The 21,406-nt window shown below is 43.7% G+C and overlaps 1 protein-coding gene across 1 annotated transcript in view; it reads left to right on the top strand.

The window, feature by feature from the left end:
• The window catches only part of LOC106885834 (chromosome unknown open reading frame, human C4orf22), a 200,254-nt gene that overhangs the window by 175,990 nt on the left and 2,858 nt on the right, over positions 1-21,406 (top strand). The window contains exon 5 of the mRNA XM_014938338.1: positions 19,936-20,065. Coding sequence (XP_014793824.1) covers positions 19,936-20,065 — 130 coding nt within the window. The remainder of the gene's footprint in view (positions 1-19,935; positions 20,066-21,406) is intronic.

Raw genomic sequence — 21,406 nt, forward strand, 5'->3', positions numbered from 1 at the left:
ATTCAGAGTTCAATCTCGTAAGAAAGATAGTCTTTTAAGAGCAAAGATTGGCTTTTTACAGCTTTGAACAAACTAACTGTATACATTTGAAATAGGGAATGGAAACTAAAAATCACTAAACTCTTAGGATAGAAAAAATGGTAATGCAGGGGAAAAACTATCTTGCCCTTCTTGTCAGTGCAATCATACTGTCACTGGAAAGAACAGAACGGCAGGAAAAACCTCTTATAAAAAAGAAATTGGCCAAGCGCTTTTTCTGGACTGGGATTTGAGCTGAAGCTTCTGTGTGCAATTTGAGAATCAGAGATGATTCACGGCTGTTTACGCGTGAAGACAGTGTTATGATGCACAGACAGATGCATTAGGCACTCGGACCTAGACATGATCGCTCTTTCTCCTCTCTCCGATTCCCTGAAAATAAAGGGAGTGGTTTTTCCAAGGGACTCTGCAGGTCACGAGATGAAATCCTCACCTCATCAGGGAGCTGTGGTACCTTCCCACCAGCCTCAGGTCTCTCCTAATCATAGAATCATTCAGGTTGGAAGAGACTCTTGGGATCATCGAGTCCAACCATCTCCCCTACTCTACAAAGTCCTCCCCTACACCATATCCCTCAGTGCTGCATCTAAATATCCCATAAACACATCCAGGGATGGTGACTCAACCACCTCCCTGGGCAGCCTGTTCCAATGCCTGACCACTCTTTCTGTGAAAAATTCCTTCCTAATGTTCAATCTAAACCTACCCCGTTGGAGCTTGAAGCCGTTCCCTCTTGTTCTGTCGTTAATTACCTGTGAGAAGAGACCTGCACCAACCTCTCTACAGTGTCCTTTCAAGTAGTTGTAGAGAGGGATGAGGTCTCCCCTCAGCCTCCTCTTCCTCATACTAAACAGTCTCAGCTCCTTCAGCCGTTCTTCATATGATTTGTCTTCCAGGCCCTTCACCAGCTTCGTTGCCCTCCTCTGCACTCGCTCCAGCACCTCCAGATCTCTCTTGTATTGAGGTGCCCAAAACTGGACACAACACTCGAGGTGTGGCCTCACCAGTGCTGAGTACAGGGGGACAATCACCTCCCTACTTCTGCTGGTCACGGTATTTCTAATCCAAGCCAGGATGCCATTGGCTTTCTTGCCCCCCTGGGCACAGGCCGGCTCATATTCAGCCGCTTGTCAACTAGAACCCAGGTCTCTTTCCTCCAGGCAGCTCCAGCCACACTTCCCCCAGCCTGTAGCGCTGCAGGGGGTTGTTGTGGCCCAAGTGCAGGACCTGGCACTTGCCCTTGTTGAAACTCATACCATTGTTATTGGCCCAGTGATCCAATCTATCTAGGTCCCTCTGTAGGGCTTCCCTATCCTCCTGGGAATCAACACCCCTGCTTAACTTGGTGTCATAATGTGGACCAGAAATGAATTAACCTTTGCAATGCTGACAGTAGATGTGTGCTGATGCTGTCAGTCTGGGTTTTATCAAGCTCTTCTAAATAGCCCTGTTGTTTGGGTAAGATCTGCCAGTCAACACGCCGCAAACCCACGAGGGTTTACACGCTGTCTTACACAAGGAGAATGTGCCAAACCCTCTCAAGCTGCTTTTTTCAAGGCCCCTTTAAGAAGCCCGCCAGAATGGGCTTTCTGGCATGGGTGCAGGGTAATTAATAATATTAGAAATGGGTGAGGTCCCATACATAGGACCTAATTAAGCATTCATTTAACTGCTTCCCAATTTAGAGAAACACTTAAAGCATGTGTTCGCGTGCTTTTGCAAGCAAGAAAACTGAACAAGGATCCTAGACTGGGGCTTTATACTGAACGTGTTTGCACATAAAATGTTAAGAAGCAGCATGATTAGTTGCGTTGTTTATTTAAAAATCCATGTTAGAAAGAATGAGTGTGTGAAGTGAGGAGGGTGAGAGCTGAGGGTAGAGCTGAACAGCTCTGCTCTCGCTCTGCAAGCACATCTTTAATTTGTGCTGTGCTGGCTGATCTGGATGTTGCTCATTAGGAATGGGCTTCCATGTTCGTGATGAGGCGGCGTTGTCCTGTAGTTTTGCAAGAGCTTTTCTGTCTGCTTTGCTCCTTGGTTTTGTTGTCTGAGGTACAAGCACCAGCTGGGGCACTGCGTGGTGATCCTCAGGCACCGCGTGGTTCCTGCCACACACCGGTGCCTGAGAAACCACATTTTCCTTCTAGTTAGACCAGGAAATTGCTGTGGCTGAAGTCAGTATGTCCAGATTTTTTTAATGAGTGGTTGCGTGGAATAACTAGTACTTTCTTCGATTGCCAGCTATATCCTCGTAAAAAATGATGGCAAAACTCTCCTGTGCTGTGTTGATAAGTGATGGTGCTGCTTTGGGTGCCAGCTGCTGTAGGTAAAGCTAAAGCTGTGGATTTGTGACAGACAGTGTATCAGTTGAACTGGGGAATCACTGCATCTTGTCATAAACAGAGTTTCTGCCTAATGCTTGGCAGGGTGACGCCCCAGCCCCTGTGATAAATAGCCCACACCTGTGTCCGGCCCAAGAGACCGGAGGTTGTTTCTTGGTGATGAACTTCCAGGAAGCAGAATTACCACCAAAGGAAGGATCTGTTCCAACTCCTTGGAAAAGCTAAAACTTCCAAACTTCCTTAAAATTTCCAAAACTCTTATTTGGGAAAGACCTAGTATCTTTGAAATGTTCAGGGGGGAAAAGGAGCAGGGAGAGACAGAGAGAAACCCCTAATGAGCTCAGGATAATTCAGCGATTACTGGCTTTTCTGGTGCAATTTTCAAGATCCCCTGTCTGAGCTATGTCAATAATTAAAGATCCGATGAAGGATGGATATGCCACTGGATTTTGCACATCCTTGGTGAAGTCTGAGCAATCAGGGTCTTGAAATAAACATTTGGTTGAAAAATTCCTCAGTACCCCAAAATGAATTTACTAATCTCTTGTGCTGCAGCAGAAGAATCTCCTGTGCTGCAGTGTACAAAATCATTCAAAATTGTTCAGTATCACTGTGTTTTCCCTTATTTTTGGATTATTGTGATGCCACGTATTTGTCTTTTCTCTTGCATGATGCCAGTTTATCTTTCTTTGCATGGAAATGTCTTATGCTTCTGGTCGTTTCACTGCTCACCCTTAGAGCCTGTCAGTGAAAAGTAAAAATCAACAGTGTTTTATAGGATCTGTCCACAATGATCATGTCAGAGATACTTCATCAAAACCAAGTTAGTTTAATTGCAGTCATTTTCAGTTTGCTTCTACAGGTATTCTTAAAAAGGAACACACACTTCATAAGCAATGTACAGTGACTGTATCGCTTCTTTGTGCCACCATATCGCAGTACTTACAAGCTTTAAATATGCATCTTTTGAGGGGTACTAGGAAGGTAAAGAAACCCAAATCCTGGCCTCTTGTGGAGATCTGCTTGGATAAGTGATCTATTTCTCTGAGCTTCTCTTGATTACTTTAAAAAAAAAAAAAAAGGGGGGGGGGCAGGGAGAAAAGAGGGAGGAAGCATCTTGGTGGCTGAATTAACTTCAGTTTTTCAACATCATCCTTGTGGGGAGGGGGGCAGGGTGGACACAGGATCCTTTTTTGTTTGTTTGCACTACAGAGTTTGTATTTATGTTTGTGAAAATCTTTATATGATACATAATAGTGATTTTATTTTCAAAATATCCTGAAGGCACCCATGCTTATGGGGAGCAGATGGGAGTCTGGTTGGTGAGTTAGTCAGTCTTCAGGAGAAAGCCTGAGGGATGCATTTCGGCCTGGCTGGGCAGCTTGCTGAATGCCAACAGGGGGTACGCCGGGCGGGAGTAATGTGTCTCAGATGTAACATACTGTCAGTGTTAAATACTCTGTTGTGTCCTTCTTGTTGGGTGTTTCTTTTTCCTGTTATCCAACATATACCTCCCTTCTCTTCCTCCATGTACTAAGTGTATTACTTCATTTTCCTTGTCTTCACTGTTGTTTCAAATTTTTTCCTGGTTCTCTTGGTCTCTGGATTTCCTTACTTCCCCCTGCTTCCTTTTCCCCTCTCGCTCACAGATGCTTATGGGGAGCTCACAAAATAGGACATTCCTCTGGGAAGCCTCGTAACAGCTCCTTGTGTCTGTGTTTTTCATGGAAACAAGAATCTCTGGCAGCTGAAGCCCCGTCGCCGTCCTCTCTGGTGCTGGGCTGTGGTGTGACAGTGACACATCTCTTGCCCGCGGTGCCATTTGGGCAGCGCTGGAGCATCCCTCCCTGGTTTCAGACCTTCCAGCTTGGGTCGCAGAGCTTTTCATTTTCCCTTTTATCCCAGGCTTAATGGTTGAGTGGCAGGGAGTTCCCGTGCTTTTCCAAGCAAGCCCAGTGGGGCTTGTTCAGTGCAATCCGAGTCTCACAGCCCCAGTAAATTCTTCTGGTGCTTTTCCAGGGGCTGAAGTATGAGACCAATTTAAGGAAATAATGTAATGCAGTGCAATAGTAAAGATACTATACATCTGCACGTGATGACAACTTAACTGCAGGTACTCAGTGGGTCCCACAGGTTATTTTTATTATGTCTCGAAAATGACCACAAGCTAGGAAAGTGACTTAAATCCTTTCACTGATAGGGCATTTTTGGAGGGTATGTTTTTCCTCTGCTATGAGTTTTAAATAGTCTATCCCCCCTCCTGCTGGCCCCCTTTCTTGATTAATGCCTGGAGACCGCGGATTTAGAATGACATTCCAGGCTGATCTAGTAACACGGTTTGGATGTTAGAGCTGCACATGTTGAGCCAAGCCGGAGTCCTCGTTTTGCCAGAATTGCATTGTTTCTGTGCTGTGTCCGGGCAGTGCACCTGCACCTAAACACTGGAGCTGCCACCAAGGAACCTTTCTTTGGTCCTGCTTCTCATTACATCCCGGATTGGCACGGTCTCTGTAACGATGTGGTACCTGGCTGGCTCCCTCCATGGCACTGGTACACCCTGAGGTCTGTGGGATACTGATACTGCGCTTTCCAAGGTGTTCAAAAGCTGGGATAAACATTTGGTAATGTGGATTTATGGCCTTCTGTGCACAGGCAGATCACACATGTTGTAACCACACTGAAAATATTTCCTGAAGAACAGCAGGAGAGAGGGTAGGAGAAGCATGGGCTCACATTTAAGGTGGGGAAGGAGAGGTAATTCTGCTGTTCTTAGCAGCTCTTTTGGAGCTAATGGTACCATTTAAGGCACTTACTAGAGTTAGTGAGGTAATGAGAGACTTTTTTTTTTTTTTTGGCAAAAAAAAAAAAAAATTCAAATTAATTCTCACATCATATAATCCTGCATATATCATATAATGCTACAACATATAAACCCAACCTTTTCAGCCCCAAACTGATACAGAAGTCAGAATTTTCACATTTGACACTTTTAATGAAAAACCCACACCTGATTAATCAGACCTCTCACACCTGCTAAAGTAAACAAGAAAGTGGAAAATGTTTTGATAATGGAAGCGCTGTTATTTGTTTAAATATTGCTACGCTGACCACCAAAGGCAGGATAGAGAATGAGAGTGCTAGTTCTGATCTAGAAATTCCTGTGTGGCTTCAGACCTACCTGTCAGTGGAAGAGATGCAGCCTGCATGAGAGTGATAGATGGGTGTTGATACGCTTCCTTCTTTCATTCTGCAGTAATCTTCCTCTACACTCACATTTCCACTTAAACACTTACACGCCTGAAAATACCTTTTGATGTATGTATTTCTTGAAAAATTTTAACTTAGTGTAAAAAACCTGAAGTATAATGTGAATTATGTTGTGTTCTGTACTTGTGAAATTCTGTCTTGATGAAGACGGGGACAGGTTTTAAAACAAATGCTCAAGAGGCAGGAGCTGTGTAGTGTATAGCTCTAGTTGGGTGCATAGGAACTGGAAAGTTTTCTCAACTTTTGGTTGAGAATATCTCTTTTTCTTATTGTTGGATATGGCAATATTTTGTTCTTTATACAACACGTATATCATCTTTCCAGTACGCTAAAACATTCAACTGCATTAGGCAGATGTGGAAAAACAATGATTACATCAGTTATAAATCATAATATTTGAGAATACAGCTCTAAACATTAGGGAGGGGAACAACTTATCTATGTTTTTTAATTTAAAGCTGCTAGAAAGCTATTAATCTGCTATAAGTCAGATTTTCCCATTGTTAAGCCATTGTGCTATTCCAGTGTTTTGGAAAGCAATTAATCTTCATTTTTTTCTTGTGTACACCCCACATATACTGTCTTCAAAGACAGAAGTTTCTTGAAAATTCTTTTTGTAATTGTTTTGCTAAGTTCTGGTCTCTATCTTGTGTCCGTCGCAGTTTGTAATGTTGCTGTCTCTGCTGCCTGGTAGGGAGACATTCCTTGTCATTGTCACGGTTTTGCTTTCCCCCCCCCCCGTCATGTTAGATGTCCAGTATTTTCCCCCTTTCCATGTTAGATGATGATTACTGCGTTTTCTTGCAGTCTTACAACTGTTGTTACCTACCTGTTCGTTAAAATCAGAATAATCTTACTGTAGCTCTCAGGAAACTTTATGGATAAGTTCTTTTGCAAACTATGTAAAAGACTTTGCTGTCTCTACTTTTACACTGTGAAACACTACACATAATTAAATGAGAGTTGTTCTTTTATTGCTTCTAAATGAGAGATAAGTTCTTAGGATTTGCAAGTGATGATTCTGAATATTCTTCTTTTCAAAAAGAAGCACATATGTAAAAGGCACACAAGGCTGCTTTCACTGCAGCTTTGTCCTGGACCTGACTGAGATCAAGGCTATTTAGACTTTTTTCTGTTCTTTCTCTTAGAATTACAGTCTTTTTCACACATTAAAGCATCCTGGTCTAGGAGGATGCACGGGAGATGGGATCCACTCCTATTCTCTGAACACTGCAAAACCCGCTCTGCTCTTTAGAGTATTTCTTAAAGCATCTAAAGCAAGAAGTAGGACAAAAGTTCAAAACCACGGGTTTATTGTGCTATCAAACTGATGAGCACAGTAAACCTGTTTCCAGGAAGCCATCCTCTACTTCCCTTTATTACTGTCCTAATGTTTTCTTAATAATTATTCTGCATCTTTTTTCTTGCTATGGTTCAGACAAGTTCAAACCATTGGCTTGATACTCCACACTTCAAATGCTTTCATTTGGAATTAACACTAAAAATGATATTTTGACTTGCAAAAATCATTTATATGTTAGTGAAGAGCTGGGATTATTATTTTTGTATTTTTTTTCCATCTCTGGCTTTTGATCATTGCGCTTGCATCTAAATTCTGTCAGGTCTCTTTTCCTGACAACACTGATGTTTGACGCTGAGCAGTGTCTCCGCCAGATGCCTCAGACCCAATTTGCCATTGTCGTAGCATTAATGCAGTTCTCTGGTTCTATTTCCCATACCCACCAGTTAAAATGGTTTGGCTGTTTTCCTGAGCATTCCTTACCATCTATGCCAAAGATTTCTAGTTTATTTTTTAACAAACAGTCTTAAACTTTTCTGGTTTGAGTAGCTGTAAACATCCCAGCAGCATGTGAAAGACTATAGACTGGGAAAGACCTTTTCATCATCTTTTGAAACCGTGCCAGACCTTAATGGGGAGCGCAGCAGCCTTGGGAGAAGATTTCCCCTTTCATTCCAGTGGGTCTAAATTTACAGCTTCAACAGCTTCAACAAGAGCCGCACTGGTGGTGTTGGACTTGACAGGTTTTGAAGGGGATCACAAAATCTATTTATTTGGTATTATTTGTGATAATCTTCTCATGTTGTGCCCTTGGGTGAATATCTCATGGAAAAGATGGGAATTTTCAAGCTTCCAAGCTGAAGCCAACTCTGTCAGAATGTTAGTGAAATTAATTAGTGCAAAATTCTGCAAGTCACACAGGGACATCCAATTAAAACTGTAGGATTAGGGCATCTCAGCCATCGTGCCACTGTTCCTCTTTTGGATGGGGTGTTTAAAGTAGTTTCACGTTTTCAGTGTTCATACATTTTGGTGTCCATATATGCAGAAAGAGTAAAGCGCACCCCTGTATTTTCAGTGTTGTTGTACCTTTGATGCTACGCGTTCATATATTTTGGTGTACGTATATGCAGAAAGAGTAAAGCGCACCCCTGTTGCGCTCTGCGAGTAGTAAGCAGAAAAGGTTGATCAATGTAAGCTAGGAGAAATGGCTTCTAAGTTGTAGCTTGCTGAGGAGGTTGTTGCAGTTGTTTTTATCTGTAGTAGGCAGGAATATCTTCTTTACATCTGCGTATTGAAGACAAACAGGGAGAGTGATTTTTCTTAAAAAATGTACTGCTGATTTGGCTTGTTCCATATAGGGCTATATTTGGTTTTTCTTTATAGGGCTACAGATTATGCAGCCATATTAAGTGTATACACCTCCTGTATATCTGATTACTGAAATCTGACAGAAAAGTGTAACATTCCCATTGTCAGCTGTTTATCTAAATAGTCTTTTTTTGGAATAGTTGTAGTAACTACAGCCCCAGTAGTCCTACACATCTGTTTGTCCTGTTTTGAACAGATTCTCTCATTCTGCATGAGGACATCTGCTTTCTTTGTTTCCTTCCTGTGATTCTAATAACATGGTTTGCAGCTCAAGTGAGTAAGAATTACCATGGGCAACTGACTCCCTTTGTGACACTTTATGGGCATCCTCTCTCCATCACATCAGATCCGTGATCTGTGTCCTCGCCTGCAAGACCCAGCAAGCACTTCCAAATTGCTCTCCCTGTGCCCTCACCTACATGGTGCCCCTTCAACCACACGAAGCTCACCTTCAAATTCTGTCTCTTTCCTACTTAACATGTACAGCCTCTTCCGCTTCATAGACTCCTCTAGGAATGGTTTTTCTGACCCAAGCATGTGCGGAGCTTTCAGTGCACTGCGTAGTGCTGTTGTTTTCAATGTGTTTCATGGGGCCTCCATCCTTTTCATCCCTCCAGATTTCAAAGGGTTTCTGGTTATAGACTGTTTCTCATTTTAATGTGCAAGTAAACAACAGAGTTTGACGATCTAGTTCTACATATGTGCGTCTCATGTGCATAAGCTTTGCAGCCAGATTACAAGCTATGAATCTATTGTAGAGAGGAGATAAGGAATGCAGACGCTCTGTATGCCATTTTGCTTCATTAATATCACAGCTCTGCTGCCTTGTTGGGATTGAAATAGAAAAGTTGCCTGCCTGATGTCCTGTCATCTCTCTGCTCTGTTGCTAAACGTACATTTAAATTAGATATGTCAGTCTTCCATACTGATAGAATGTTTGGGATTTGAAAGCATTAAAAAGCCGAATGTTTTCAATAGTTATGTTGATTTGAGCTATTCAAGCTATATTTTGCTGTGCTTCACAGCAGTAATGGAAATCTGTGTGGTAATAGGTTATATCAGCTTTTTAGCAGCAAAGAAAACAGGCAGTGCCTTTTCCTGTACCAAACATTCAACCAGAAGAAACTAATGGATCATACCAAGGCCAGTGTTGGCAAAATGTGCTGCCTGAAATTAAACCTACTATTTTTTAAGTAACTAAGCAAGCTATGTTTTAAGATTTTATTTTTATACTAATAGCTGTTCATAATTCTCCCCAGAATTAGCAGTCTCTTGGGTGCTCTGGTCCCACCAAATCCTAGCAAAACACATCTTTTTCTTAACTAGTACTGGCAAGCTGTACACCGCAAAGCCCATTTTGCAGGAATTCTTACATCCCAAACCCAGAGTTTTTCTCCAGAGGTTTTCTGAGGATGTGTTTTACAATAGCCCTTGGGGTCTAATCAGCTTAGGAGTTACTCTGCCAAAGAAAGACCTTTTTCCTCAAGACAAGGTAGTGCTTTCCTGAAAAGCTGGTGGTTTTGCCACTTGAAAGGAGATTAAGTTGCTCAAGATGGAAACTCCTGATGCGTTCTTATTGTTCCTGTGTATTTAAAAGCTTGAGGTCACTGTGATACAGATAAAATCCTGAGTGTATTGCAGAAATGGAGATGGGGGGGAGGCAGGATAGAAGTTATAGAGCAATATTTTGAAAACATACCTAAATATTTATGATTGGTCTTGTAAATGTTTGTATAATTGGCAAATTTTGGAGGATACACCGCATCTTGCAGAAAGCAGCCAGGCAGGCCAGTGCCCCACCTCCATGGTGCCCGAGGTAGTGCCCAGCAGTTTCAATGTCTTCCAGACAAAGGTGCGAGGGGAACGGAGCTTTTCTCGCAGGATGAGATTCTCCACATGCCATTTTCCTGTTCCAGTGGGAAAGGTGCATCTTTAGCCTGGAGAAGAGAAGGCTGAGGGGAGATCTTATCTATGTTTACAAGTATCTACAGGGTGGGTGGTAGGAGGATGGAGCTGGACTCTTTTCAGTGGTTTCCAGCGATAGGACGAGGGGCAACGGGCACAAGCTGGAACATGGGAAGTTCCATTCAAATACAAGGAAAAACTTCGTTATGCTGAGGGTGGCAGAGCCCTGGCAGAGGCTGCCCAGGGAGGGTGTGGAGTCCCCTTCTCTGGAGATTTTCAAGACCCGCCTGGATGTATCCTGAGTGATGTGCTCTGGGCAGCCCTGCTTTGGCCGGGGAGTTGGACTGGATGGGCTCTAGAGGTCCCTTCCAGCTCTGACAATTCCGTGATTCCATGAATGGCCCTGGGTCGTTTGGAAATTGCAGCCTTACTAGTGCAACAGGCTGGTGGCTCTGACGATTCCCTCAGTGCCCAAGCTGTTAGGATTTCAAAGGATTTGTATTAGTTAGGTCTGGGAAGGAGGAAAGAATCCTTTCCAAGCATTGAAGATTGGCTGTCTCCCCTGGCTTTACCTCACACCACTACAGTAAAATACTAGGAAAAAGAAGTGTTCTTTTTTCATAAAAGTATTATTTTTCATTAGTTCAGCTGATAATTAGTTTTAGCACATGGTTTTTTAGATGAATTCTTTCTGGATTCAACTCTTTGCCTAAGGAGATTACGGTTGGAAGGGAAGAAGGCCTTTTGAAAGAAACCACAGGAAGAGAGAGAGATACGTACATACCTTAAGCATGCTTTGAATACATGCCTTCAGAAAAATCCATCATTTCATCTCAGATGCTTAATCAAACTTTGATCAAGAGGTTAATTTATTCATGGATGTTCACTCTGCTTCCTTCAGAAGGGAGGACGTTGGAGAAGCTGGCCCAGCTCCACAAATGTGCATATCCAAATCAACATGCGACAACACTTCGATGTTTCCTTTACTATCTCGCCTACCTCTCTAGTTGCCGTTTAGTTCCTCCAGATCTTCCTGCTCATTGTGTCAACTTATGACTCTGACCCAACAAAGCACCCAGGCATTGTTGTCAGTGCAGCTTCAGCACACATCTGAAGGTCACATCTTTAAAAGTGTTAAAGGTGTAGGCAGGTGCCCAGGGGGGTTTTGAAAAACTCCTGGAAGCTGCCTGCCATGCACCCTGCCTCCTGCCAGAAACCGTCAGCCTTTGGAGATCTGTCTTGGCAATAACCTGCACCTTTGGCCCCTGAAGCAGCTCACTGAGTGATAGCATAGGGCTCCATCTCTTCCATCATGTCCTGGCTTTTCATTAATGGAAGAGGAAAGCTAATAACTGAACCTATGTGGCAACCAGACAAATTCTCTCCTGTGATGCCTTTCTTCATTTCTAGGTCAGCCTTTGCTAGAAATTCCCCTCAGATAATAAATCTTTCCCTAAGATTTGATTCTTTTCTGAGGAAGATTCAGTCATCTCTTCTCCTGTCTCACTGCTGATCATTATATACTCTCTTGTCTGCCGTGGTGAGGAACTGGTTTTGGTAAATCCATAGTGAATGAATTTGAGGTCCCCTGTTCTCCAGAGATGGTTGTTCAGAGGAACAGGGACACAACTTCTAAACAGCGCTTGCTGTGGTTGGTTGGTTGGTTTTGTTTTGTTTTGTTTAAACAGCTAAGGCCTGGCTAGGAAGGAAACTTTCATGACTGAGATTTTTTACTTCTCTAAGGTTGTTTTTTTGCTCCTGAAGGCACTTCGAGAAGTTAAAAAAGAAATTACTTGGTTAGCTGGCTAACGTGCAGTCGCCATATACTGATAAGCAAAAGAACAGGGACTGCAGTTTTGTATGTTCCTCTATATGCAACTTCCAAGAGGCCTTCAGTGATTATTAATTGCACAATATGTATAAGGTATTAATCCTGTTGTTCCTTCGACAATTACATGTCTCTCTTTTATCTTCTTTGTTGTAGCTTCAAGATAAAACTTTTTCTTTTCATTGGCCATAAATCCTAATGTATTGGGTGGTTTAATTCTTTAAAGATGGAGAAAGCTAATAAGATAATATATTCTGAGTGATTACTGCACAACTTCTGGAGCCTGACAGCAGTTTTATAATTTCTTGGGATCAGGCCTATAGCCCCAAGGACTTTAATTTATTTTCTTTTTATTGCTTTTATTTCTTCTCTTTTTCTTATTAATCTTTGCCATCATCCTGAAATGCAAAAGGTGTATCCAGCTGAAGTTCAAACGGTGCTGGGAGTACTGAGCAGATTACACAAAAACCACCTTGACTATGAGAAACATGTTTAAATGCTCCAGTGCTGAGGGAGTCTGCAAAAGCAGATGGACCTGCAAGCTGGAGCTCCTGGTCCAAGGTGGAGAGCCAGAGCGGAATGCAGGAGGGATGTCCCCAGCCTGGGTCCAGCTGGGACGGTGCTGCCGCCCCCAGCTCCTTCCCTTCCTGTGGGCGCTGTGGGAGATGGACCCAGCCCGTGTCTGGGGACAGAGTGGGTGTGCACAGCAGCATTAGCGCAGAAAGCTCTGCCACAGTTTGAGGAAACTGCGCTGTTCCCAAATTCTGAAACCACCTGAATTGTACGGCTCATCCCAGACAGACAGTAACATATTCTCTCCATAATGATAGTCTGCAGAGGGATTTTGTGGGTTCAGTGTATTTGAAAAATATGTAGCAATTCTCTTGTTTAATTTACCATTTGTAGTTCTCAGTCCAAACTCGGGAAAGGAAAGGAAATCTTTTGCACTCAAAGGTACATTCAGTCAACGATACTCCATGTCATATCAATGATGTTACGTTGTCCTGGAAACAAAGTGTCCTTCCTTTCCCTGCTGATTTTTTAAATGTTTCTTTGCAATTGTTAAGGTCCCACAGAAAACTGTTCTGCCAGGAAGAGAGGAGAATTAGGGAGGAAGGGTGAATCCTAAACTTTGGAAATGAAAAGGATAACTTAATGTAGCAATTAAGGGTTTGCTGGCTTTAATGGCATCCTCCTGAGGGAGCAAACGAGGCACACGCAAGGTTATTAAGACTGAAATACATGGCCCAATTGAAGTCCTTTGGCTTAGATGGATGGTGAAGTGCGATGGCTTGACATAAGAGGATGACAAGACAGGAGAGCGGGCAGTTGGTAAGAGAGCACAGAGATGCACAGGGTGATCATCTGGGTCCCATTGCTGCATGTAGAATACCCATGGCAAGGTGTGCAGTTAGATGGAGTATATGTATCATGTGCTCATAGTGTTACGCATATTTGAAATCATCTTTGATTTGGAGATAATTCATGACCAGAGCAAAATTAACTGAGTGAGCTCTGTGCAACAAATTGTTCAACAGTTTTGTGTGCATGTGAAATGGAGGAGGAAAATCTAACAGTTTTAGATGCTGGTAGACAGACCAACAAGATGAACTATGCAGAACTGTTAATGGACACTGGCAGGAGAGGTGTGGACTTGGCAGTAGCTGAGAACATAGATCGAACTGTGTTTTCCAATATAAAAATGACTATTTTATATGAAGATTAGAGGTTCTTATTATATTGTCAAGAAAAAGTCTGAAAAACAGAATCACAGGATGATATCACAGGCGAGTCATGGCATAGACAAGTGTACCCTGCACTGGACAGAAAACTGCAGGGATGGCTGTGCCCAGCGAGTTGTGATTATTAGGGTGAAATCCGATTGGTGACCGGTCACCAGTGGTGTCCCTCAGGGCTCAGTTTCGGAGCCAGTCTTGTTTAATATCTGTATTGATGATCTAGATAAGGGGATTGAGTGCACCCTCAGTAAGTTCGCAGATGACAGCAAACTAGGTGGGAGTGTTGATTTGCTTGAGGGTCAGAAGGCTCTACAGAGGGATCTGGACAGACTGGATCAATGGGCAAAGGCCAATGGGATGAGGTTTAATAAGGCCAAGTGCCGGGTCCTGCATTTCGGTCACAACAACCCCGGGCAACGCTACAGGCTTGGGGAAGCGTGGCTGGAGAGCTGCCTGGCAGAAAAGGACCTGGGGGTGTTGGTGGACAGCTGGCTGCACATGAGCCAGCAGTGTGCCCAGGTGGCCAAGAAGGCCAACAGCATCCTGGCCTGTATCAGGAATAGCATGGCCAGCAGGAGCAGGGAAGTCATTGTGCCCCTGTACTGGGCACTGGTGAGGCCTCACATCGAGTAGTGTGTTCAGTTCTGGGCCCCTCACTACAGGAAGGACATTGAAGTGCTGGAGCGTGTCCAGAGGAGAGCCACCAAGCTGGGGAGGGGTCTAGAGAACAAGTCATACGAGGAGAGGCTGAGGGAGCTGGGCATGTTTAGTTTGGAGAATAGAAGGCTGAGGGGAGACCTCACTGCCCTCTTCAACTCCCTGAAAGGAGGGTGTAGAGAGGTGGGGGTTGGCCTCTTCTCCCACGGGAATAACGACAGGAGCAGAGGAAATGGTCTGAAGTTGGGGCAGGGGAGGTTTAGATTAGATATTGGGAAGAAGTACTTTACTGAGAAGGTGGTCAGGCACTGGAACAGCCTGCCCAGGGAGGTGGTGGAGTCACCATCCCTGGAGGGATTTAAGAAATGTGTAGACGTGGCTCTTCAGGGCATGCTCTAGTGCCCGAGATTGTAGGGAGTGGTTTTTGAGTGCGTATGGGTGGACTCAGTGGTCTCAGAGGTCCCTTCCAACCATGACGATTCTGTGATAGCATCTTTTGGTTGTGGGAATTCCAACTCTCTTGTGTAACAGAATTCCTTTCCAAGCCCTCTTTGTGTTGCTGCTGTTCTGACTGCGAGGCCGTGACAAGCTCAAAAGGCACCATTTAGTTAATGCATCAGTAAGAGCTGCGTACAGTAGGAAAGCTTCAGACATCCGGCATCCCTGAGGTACTTCTGGCCTACATCATAGAATTGTGATTTGTGTTATGTTCTTGTCCAGTCTAGATGCACATTTCCTAGGCAGTGTGGATTTGTAGTTCAGTGGAGCTTGGTGCAGTGTAGCTTGCATTTAACTTTACCTCTTTTCAGTGCGTTGCCCTTCATGGTATGCCCACAAACTCATGAGAGCAGACTTAGAGGCTTGCTGAGCAGGCATAGAGTTTCACATCAGGTTAATGGAAGCTGCAGGTGCTCATCATTTTTGCATATCACACTCCCTTTTCCTCCTTCATGTCGGGGAAAAATGGGCAATCTCAGAGGCAGATCCCAGGCGGGAGGTGGAGCAACCATGTGTCTTGGGGGGTTATCAGAAGGAGAGGGTAAGATCAAAGGCTTACAGTGCCAAAAGGAGCTCTGCAAGCCCTTTGATCTCAGAGTCACTCCAGCACTCTGATGACGTTAAATGAAAGCCACTCTCCGTGCCCCATGGACGCTTCCCTGCCATCACTGTGTGTAGCATTCATTGTCAGGCTTCATGGCAGGGTCTCCTGTGCAGAGGGCTTGGCTCTCTATGCTTCCTCACAGTGCTACTTTTGTGCTGTTGGAGCAGGATCTCAGCCCTCCCGTGGAGTGTTGAGTTCATCACCCTATGGAATCACATGTGAATGGGAATTGGCATGGATGTGCTCCTTTTGGAGGTCTTATTGCTGAGTGAAGGAAGGGAAAAGGAAAAAAATTACTTGTTTTTTAAAGCCATACCAAAAGAGGGGAGTCAGCGGCACAGGGAGACATTTTCAAACTCTTGCTATTCATTAGCTTCATTGCCATGGAGAAGTTGTAGCCCCAATGACTAGCAGTGATGTGTTAGTTCTTGTCCTCTGCCTGTTGAACATGCTGGGTGAGCATCAGCCCTCCTGAGACCAGTGGCAGCTCTGCCACTGCTCTCGGCTGAGCCAAATTCCAGGGTTCCTGCTGTTGCTTGTGGGGAGATGGGAAGGATGGGCTGCACTGGGGAGCTGCAGGGAGAAGGTGCTGGCGCTGGCCAGGTTTGAGCAAGAGGGAGCAGCTCAAATTTTCCACACCTCTAAGAAACCAGGGATGAATGGGTTTCTGTGGCCCAGGTGCTCATTTCTACCCATTCTGTACCAGAGTTCATTGGAGTTACTCCTGATTTACAATTAGTTTGCGAGATAACCAGCCATGTGAGTGTAGATAAATGCTACAGGGTTTTAATTCAGTAAGCAGGAAAAAATCACCAAAATAGCTGCTGTGCACTGTAGCTGTGAACAAATCAAACTGCCTTGGTTTTCCAAAGTACTGTGACATATCTCACCCTACACAGGCAATCATTTGATAAACATAATTATTTCAGTCAAAGCTGCTTCAAGATGAAAAAGAAAAGCAAAACTCAGCATCTTTAAATTTCTTAGGTGGAAAAAGTAGCTTGTTCATGTTTAACAGAGGTCTGTTATGTGCATTTTATTATGAAATAGCAGTTGGCATCGACTCAGGCATATGTGCTGTATTACATGGTGTCGTGTCCCATCGAGGCACTGACCTCGTTTGCACCAGAAAGCTGTGGAAGGACTGGCGGGCCGAATCCCATCCAACTATGTTGGTACTTTGTCATATTTGGCAAGCGTATGAAGAATGCCAGTTTCTCCCCATTAGAGTGATTACTGGTGCACTCCTACCAGAGGGCAGAAAGGATGAGAACGCCAGGATAAAGGAGTTGCAGCTTCTTTTTATTCCTGGTTCCAGTCTCCTTTGTTGTCCTGCATCCCTCTATCTCCCTTGTCTGCACCCTTCTGCTGCTGCCCAACTAAAGCAAGCTGGTCTGTAAATTACCGGGAGGGGGTCTGAAGCCAGATAGTTTGCATCGCAAATTCATAGAACCACAAACTGAAAAAAGCTGTTGAGCCATCATTGTTTATAATTAGTTTTTGACTGAAGTCCCAGTTTGCTATAGGGAATGGTTTTATCTTTGTGTATGCGTGGGTGGGAAGAGAAAAGTAGAGAACTGAATCAAGGAACCAATCCTTATCCTGAGGGGAAGAAAGAATAGGGTAGTATAATCTAACCCCATGGGATCAAAGGTGGGGCCAACACAGACATAAACACCTTTACACTATGTTCTGTCTCCCTGATTTTGCTGATTTAAATATTAAATAGTAAGTTGGGACAACAAAGCTCTTGCCCTGCGTATGCACACCTCCTGTACGTTTGGTCAGAGGGTGATTGGCAACCCTTGGTTTGCTTGGTGCCTGAAGTTCTCTCCGCTCTACCGTGGCATCCCAACCCCTGGAATAAGCTGTGTAAGAAGTTCTTCCATCACAGCTCCTTTCCCACCACAGAATAAGGGAATAAAGGAGACGATCACACACTGACGCATCAAAATCCTGTTTGTAACCTTGCCAAGGATTTGCCTTCAGGAAAAGGGTTGTCCAGCTCTCTGACTGAACAGCCACAGGGCTCCAACCAGAGCACCCCATCTCCTGGGGCTGGCAATTGGGACTCTTGGCTGCTCTGCCATTGGCCCACATATCCTAGGGAAAAATAGCCAACATTTTTTTGTGCCCTGGCTCCCCCATCCACTGATGAGCTGTAATAAAACCTGCCTTACATCTCACAAGATTGTCAAGTGGTTTAATGCATGTTTACAAAAGGACCCAGAGATTTTGTGATGAAAGACATTCTATAAGCACCATGTGGTTTGATGTGCTGCCATCTTGGTACCCAAAGGATAACTGTAAGGATACAAAAACCTGTATTCAGGCTCATGTGTTCTGGGAGGGCATCTGCCAGCCTGCAGAATGAAAATCTGCTCAGACCAGAATTAGCTGATGAATGAAAAAAAAAAAACACCTCACATATTTTAGTCTGTATTTCCAAACAAAGTGTGCTTCTCGTTATAGACAAGTGCACCAAGTAGTCAAGGTCTTAAAAAAAAAAAATAAACACCCCCCAAGATGCATTCTTCTTACATCTGGACTATGAGCACTCCTAAGTCTCCCGTACTCCATACACTTAAGTACTGTGGTGAAAAATGCTACCTTTCTTCCACAACACATGCTAATCAAACAAAATAATAATAGAAAAAATGGACACTGAACTTTGACATTTCATATAATCATAGAATCGTCTAGATTGGAAGGGACCTTAAAGATCATCTGTACACATTCTTATTCCTAGATTTAAACAGTGAATGAAATAATCTTCAGTTTACCACTTAATGTGAGTACTCCAGAGCATTAAATAATACAGATGACAAATTAATGTGACCAATTAACATATCACTCATTTTCTGCAGTTATCTAAGCTTTGGGCTGCGCAGAGTTCCAGACGGCAGCTTCTACTCTTCTAATTCACTTGCTCAAGGACTCAGTGATCTCAGAGGTCCTTTCCAACCATGACGATTCTGTAACTTTGTGCTGAGCACACCATTTCCCATTATCTGGCTGTAATCCAAGGCTGTCGACTTCAGTGGCAAATCACCTGCTGATTTCAGTGATACCTTATGGTGATTCTGTTAAGGGCATTGTAAATTCATCTCCATGTCATTATAGATTGCTCTATTCCTACCAGAGGTGTTCAGGATGGAAAAAGCTTTAGTGTACACAGAGCGAGGCCTGTTGCTTTGCACGCCGTCCAAGTGAGGAAGAAATCAAGGCACTTTAAAGAACAGAACAATGTATCTAGTTGGAATAGAGTATCTTTGCAGAAGGTAGGAAAATTAAAAGGTATTTTGTAAATTTCTTGAATCCTCCATACACACAGAATGATTTCCTGACTTCCTCCCATCTCCTCTGCCTTTTGCTAAAAGATACACTCATCTGTTCAGCCACAGAAATTCAACGTGCCACTTCAGTGATCAAATGAGCATCCCAGCAAGGCTCACGTAGCAGCACCATCACATTGTGACATTGTATTCTAAACAAATACTAACAGTGAGCATGCAAATGACCACCTGGTCGTTGGCGGTGTGTCAAGTACAAAGCCCAGAAGGGCTGAGCTCAGGTGATAAGAAGTTTGAGAAGTCAAAAACCAAAAGTGTGTGAAGTCTCGGGGAATTCCAGCGCCTCTGACCCTGGGGAGAAAGACTGATAAACTGCTGGAACCTCCCTTGCCCATTTTGTATTTGACATAGCCAGCCAATTCCTTTTGAGTTCTGTTCAGTGCCAGGCATTGTGGAAATGAGCTAGCACCATCCACCTGATGGAAGGGTTTGCTCAGAATCAACTCCAGGCTGACACTTGTAGCTCTGGGGAAGTGGCATTTTCTGTGGGGAGATGGAGTTCAGCCCCTCCTGCCGTGTCTGGCCCACAAGGAGATTTCCAAAAACTCCTTACTACCAGAATTATATTAAAAACAAGAGAAAGGAAAACAGTGAGGCAGCAAGAGGGTTCCAGTGCAATCCTAAGGGGAAAACATCAGTTCCCATCTGGTTTGCAGATCTGTGGTGGTCCAGGAATCACTTTCAGGTGGTCTCCAGAGCTGTTTCCGTCACAGTAGTAGTTCTCAAGCACAGCTACTTCCCACCAGTTACAACCCGGTCTCCGAGTCTTTCCGTAGCACTAGCAGTGAGTGGATGAGGAGGCAGCTTGGGGCCTCCGTTCTGGTTTGCCAGGGATCAGAGAGGTAGGGCCATATCTGGGCAGGTTTTCTGACACTTAGTAGACCTGCTCCTCAGTGCATCTGTCTGGCTTTCAGCGGGTCTATTGTGGAAATGGGAACTACTCAGCATGAATAAGGAGATCAGAATCTGCCCTTTAAGCTGGAAGAATGACATCCATTAAAAGTACAGCATTTCTGTTTCACATTTTCACAGCTTTTACAACTGGGATAGAAATGTCAGCACTTCACATTCCAGCCCAAATTACCAAGTGATTGCAGAAAATGCCTGTGGACTACTCTTCAAGAACAAAAGCGATAGGAAAATAATAAATGTGGATCCCAAGGTAAATGTCTTCCTTTTTTTCCCCCCAATATTCTAAATTGCCTTTATGCAATGGAGTTTGGCTGCTAACTGTTGAGTCCAATTTCAAACAGTGTGTTTATCAATGCACATCTAATATTTCAGGCTTAGACACGCTATTCCCCTTGTTAAAACAGCTTCTCTGGTCCCTGTCATAATAAACTTAGCCCACCTTGTTTATGACCAAGCCTGTCTTGGCCTTGCCCTTAAGATGACAAAAATGAGAAGTTGAACTGACTCATAAAACTGAAAGGTTTCCTAGGCAGAGTTTCTCTTACATGCTGTGTAAGGAAAAATTGCTAAAATGTTGGTGAAAAATGGGCTGGTGGTCCCTCCTCTTAGCAATCAAATCTCTGTTATGAAACAGGCCTGCAGGTGGATAAAAATAATTAAATGTTGGATAAAAATAGATAAACGTTAGGCTACTTTGAAACAAAGCTGCAACTTGTGAGAACTGCAATACCCCGATGCTGGCAGGGCCTGCTGAACACCAGCGAATCCAGAAAGCAGAATCAGTTCCTGCATCTGAGGAGTGGGCTGTCTTCTGCCCTGGCACTTCTGCAGTGGTGAACTGAAACTGGCAGAATTCTTCCTCCTTAATGCAAGAGTTTTGAGAATCCCTAAGGAAAACAGACCCCTTAAGGTCATTTAGTTCTTGTAGCAGATTGAGACTGTCACTGGCATAAGGGTCAAACTTGGATTTTAAACCCTATCCCTCACAAAAGAGAAATTTGGCACATATTCTTGTGGAGAGCTGTATTTCTCCAGCACATAGTAAATGGTTCAGAGGATTTGCAACTGAATAGAAGAGCGGAAAATACTTGTGCCTCAGTAGTGCTAGAAACTGGATGAACGTTGTGGCCTCTATGTCTCTTACATATGATTGACAGCAGAAACATATGCTTTGTTTTCACCTAAAAATGGCTCTGATCCTATTATTGCTGAAGTTGATTGGTCTCTACCATTTATTTACATAGCAGCTGAATCCAAACAAAGCAAATGCTTGAATAGTACCCGGACTGATTAAATTGCCATGGGTATTTTATCTTCCATGTTGAGAGCTGAATGGGTTATAATATTATAGACAGCTTCCCTCTGTAAGAAGCCAACTATGTTCCTCTGGTGCCAACCACACTTTTTTTAACTTTACAGCTGAAGTCCCTGGACTATAGATTGGATGTGACAAACACACCCAGGTTTTAGTTACTCTCCAAACCAACATGAACTGAGCTGGGCAATAATTTGTTTGGGTTTCTACAGAACTGATCTAGGATGATGGTTTCTTTGATGTGCTTCCCATGAAAGATGGTCGCGTATGAATAGT

Source organism: Calidris pugnax, unplaced genomic scaffold, assembly GCF_001431845.1.
Source record: "Calidris pugnax isolate Ruff unplaced genomic scaffold, ASM143184v1 scaffold72, whole genome shotgun sequence".
Taxonomy (NCBI): Eukaryota; Metazoa; Chordata; class Aves; order Charadriiformes; family Scolopacidae; genus Calidris; species Calidris pugnax.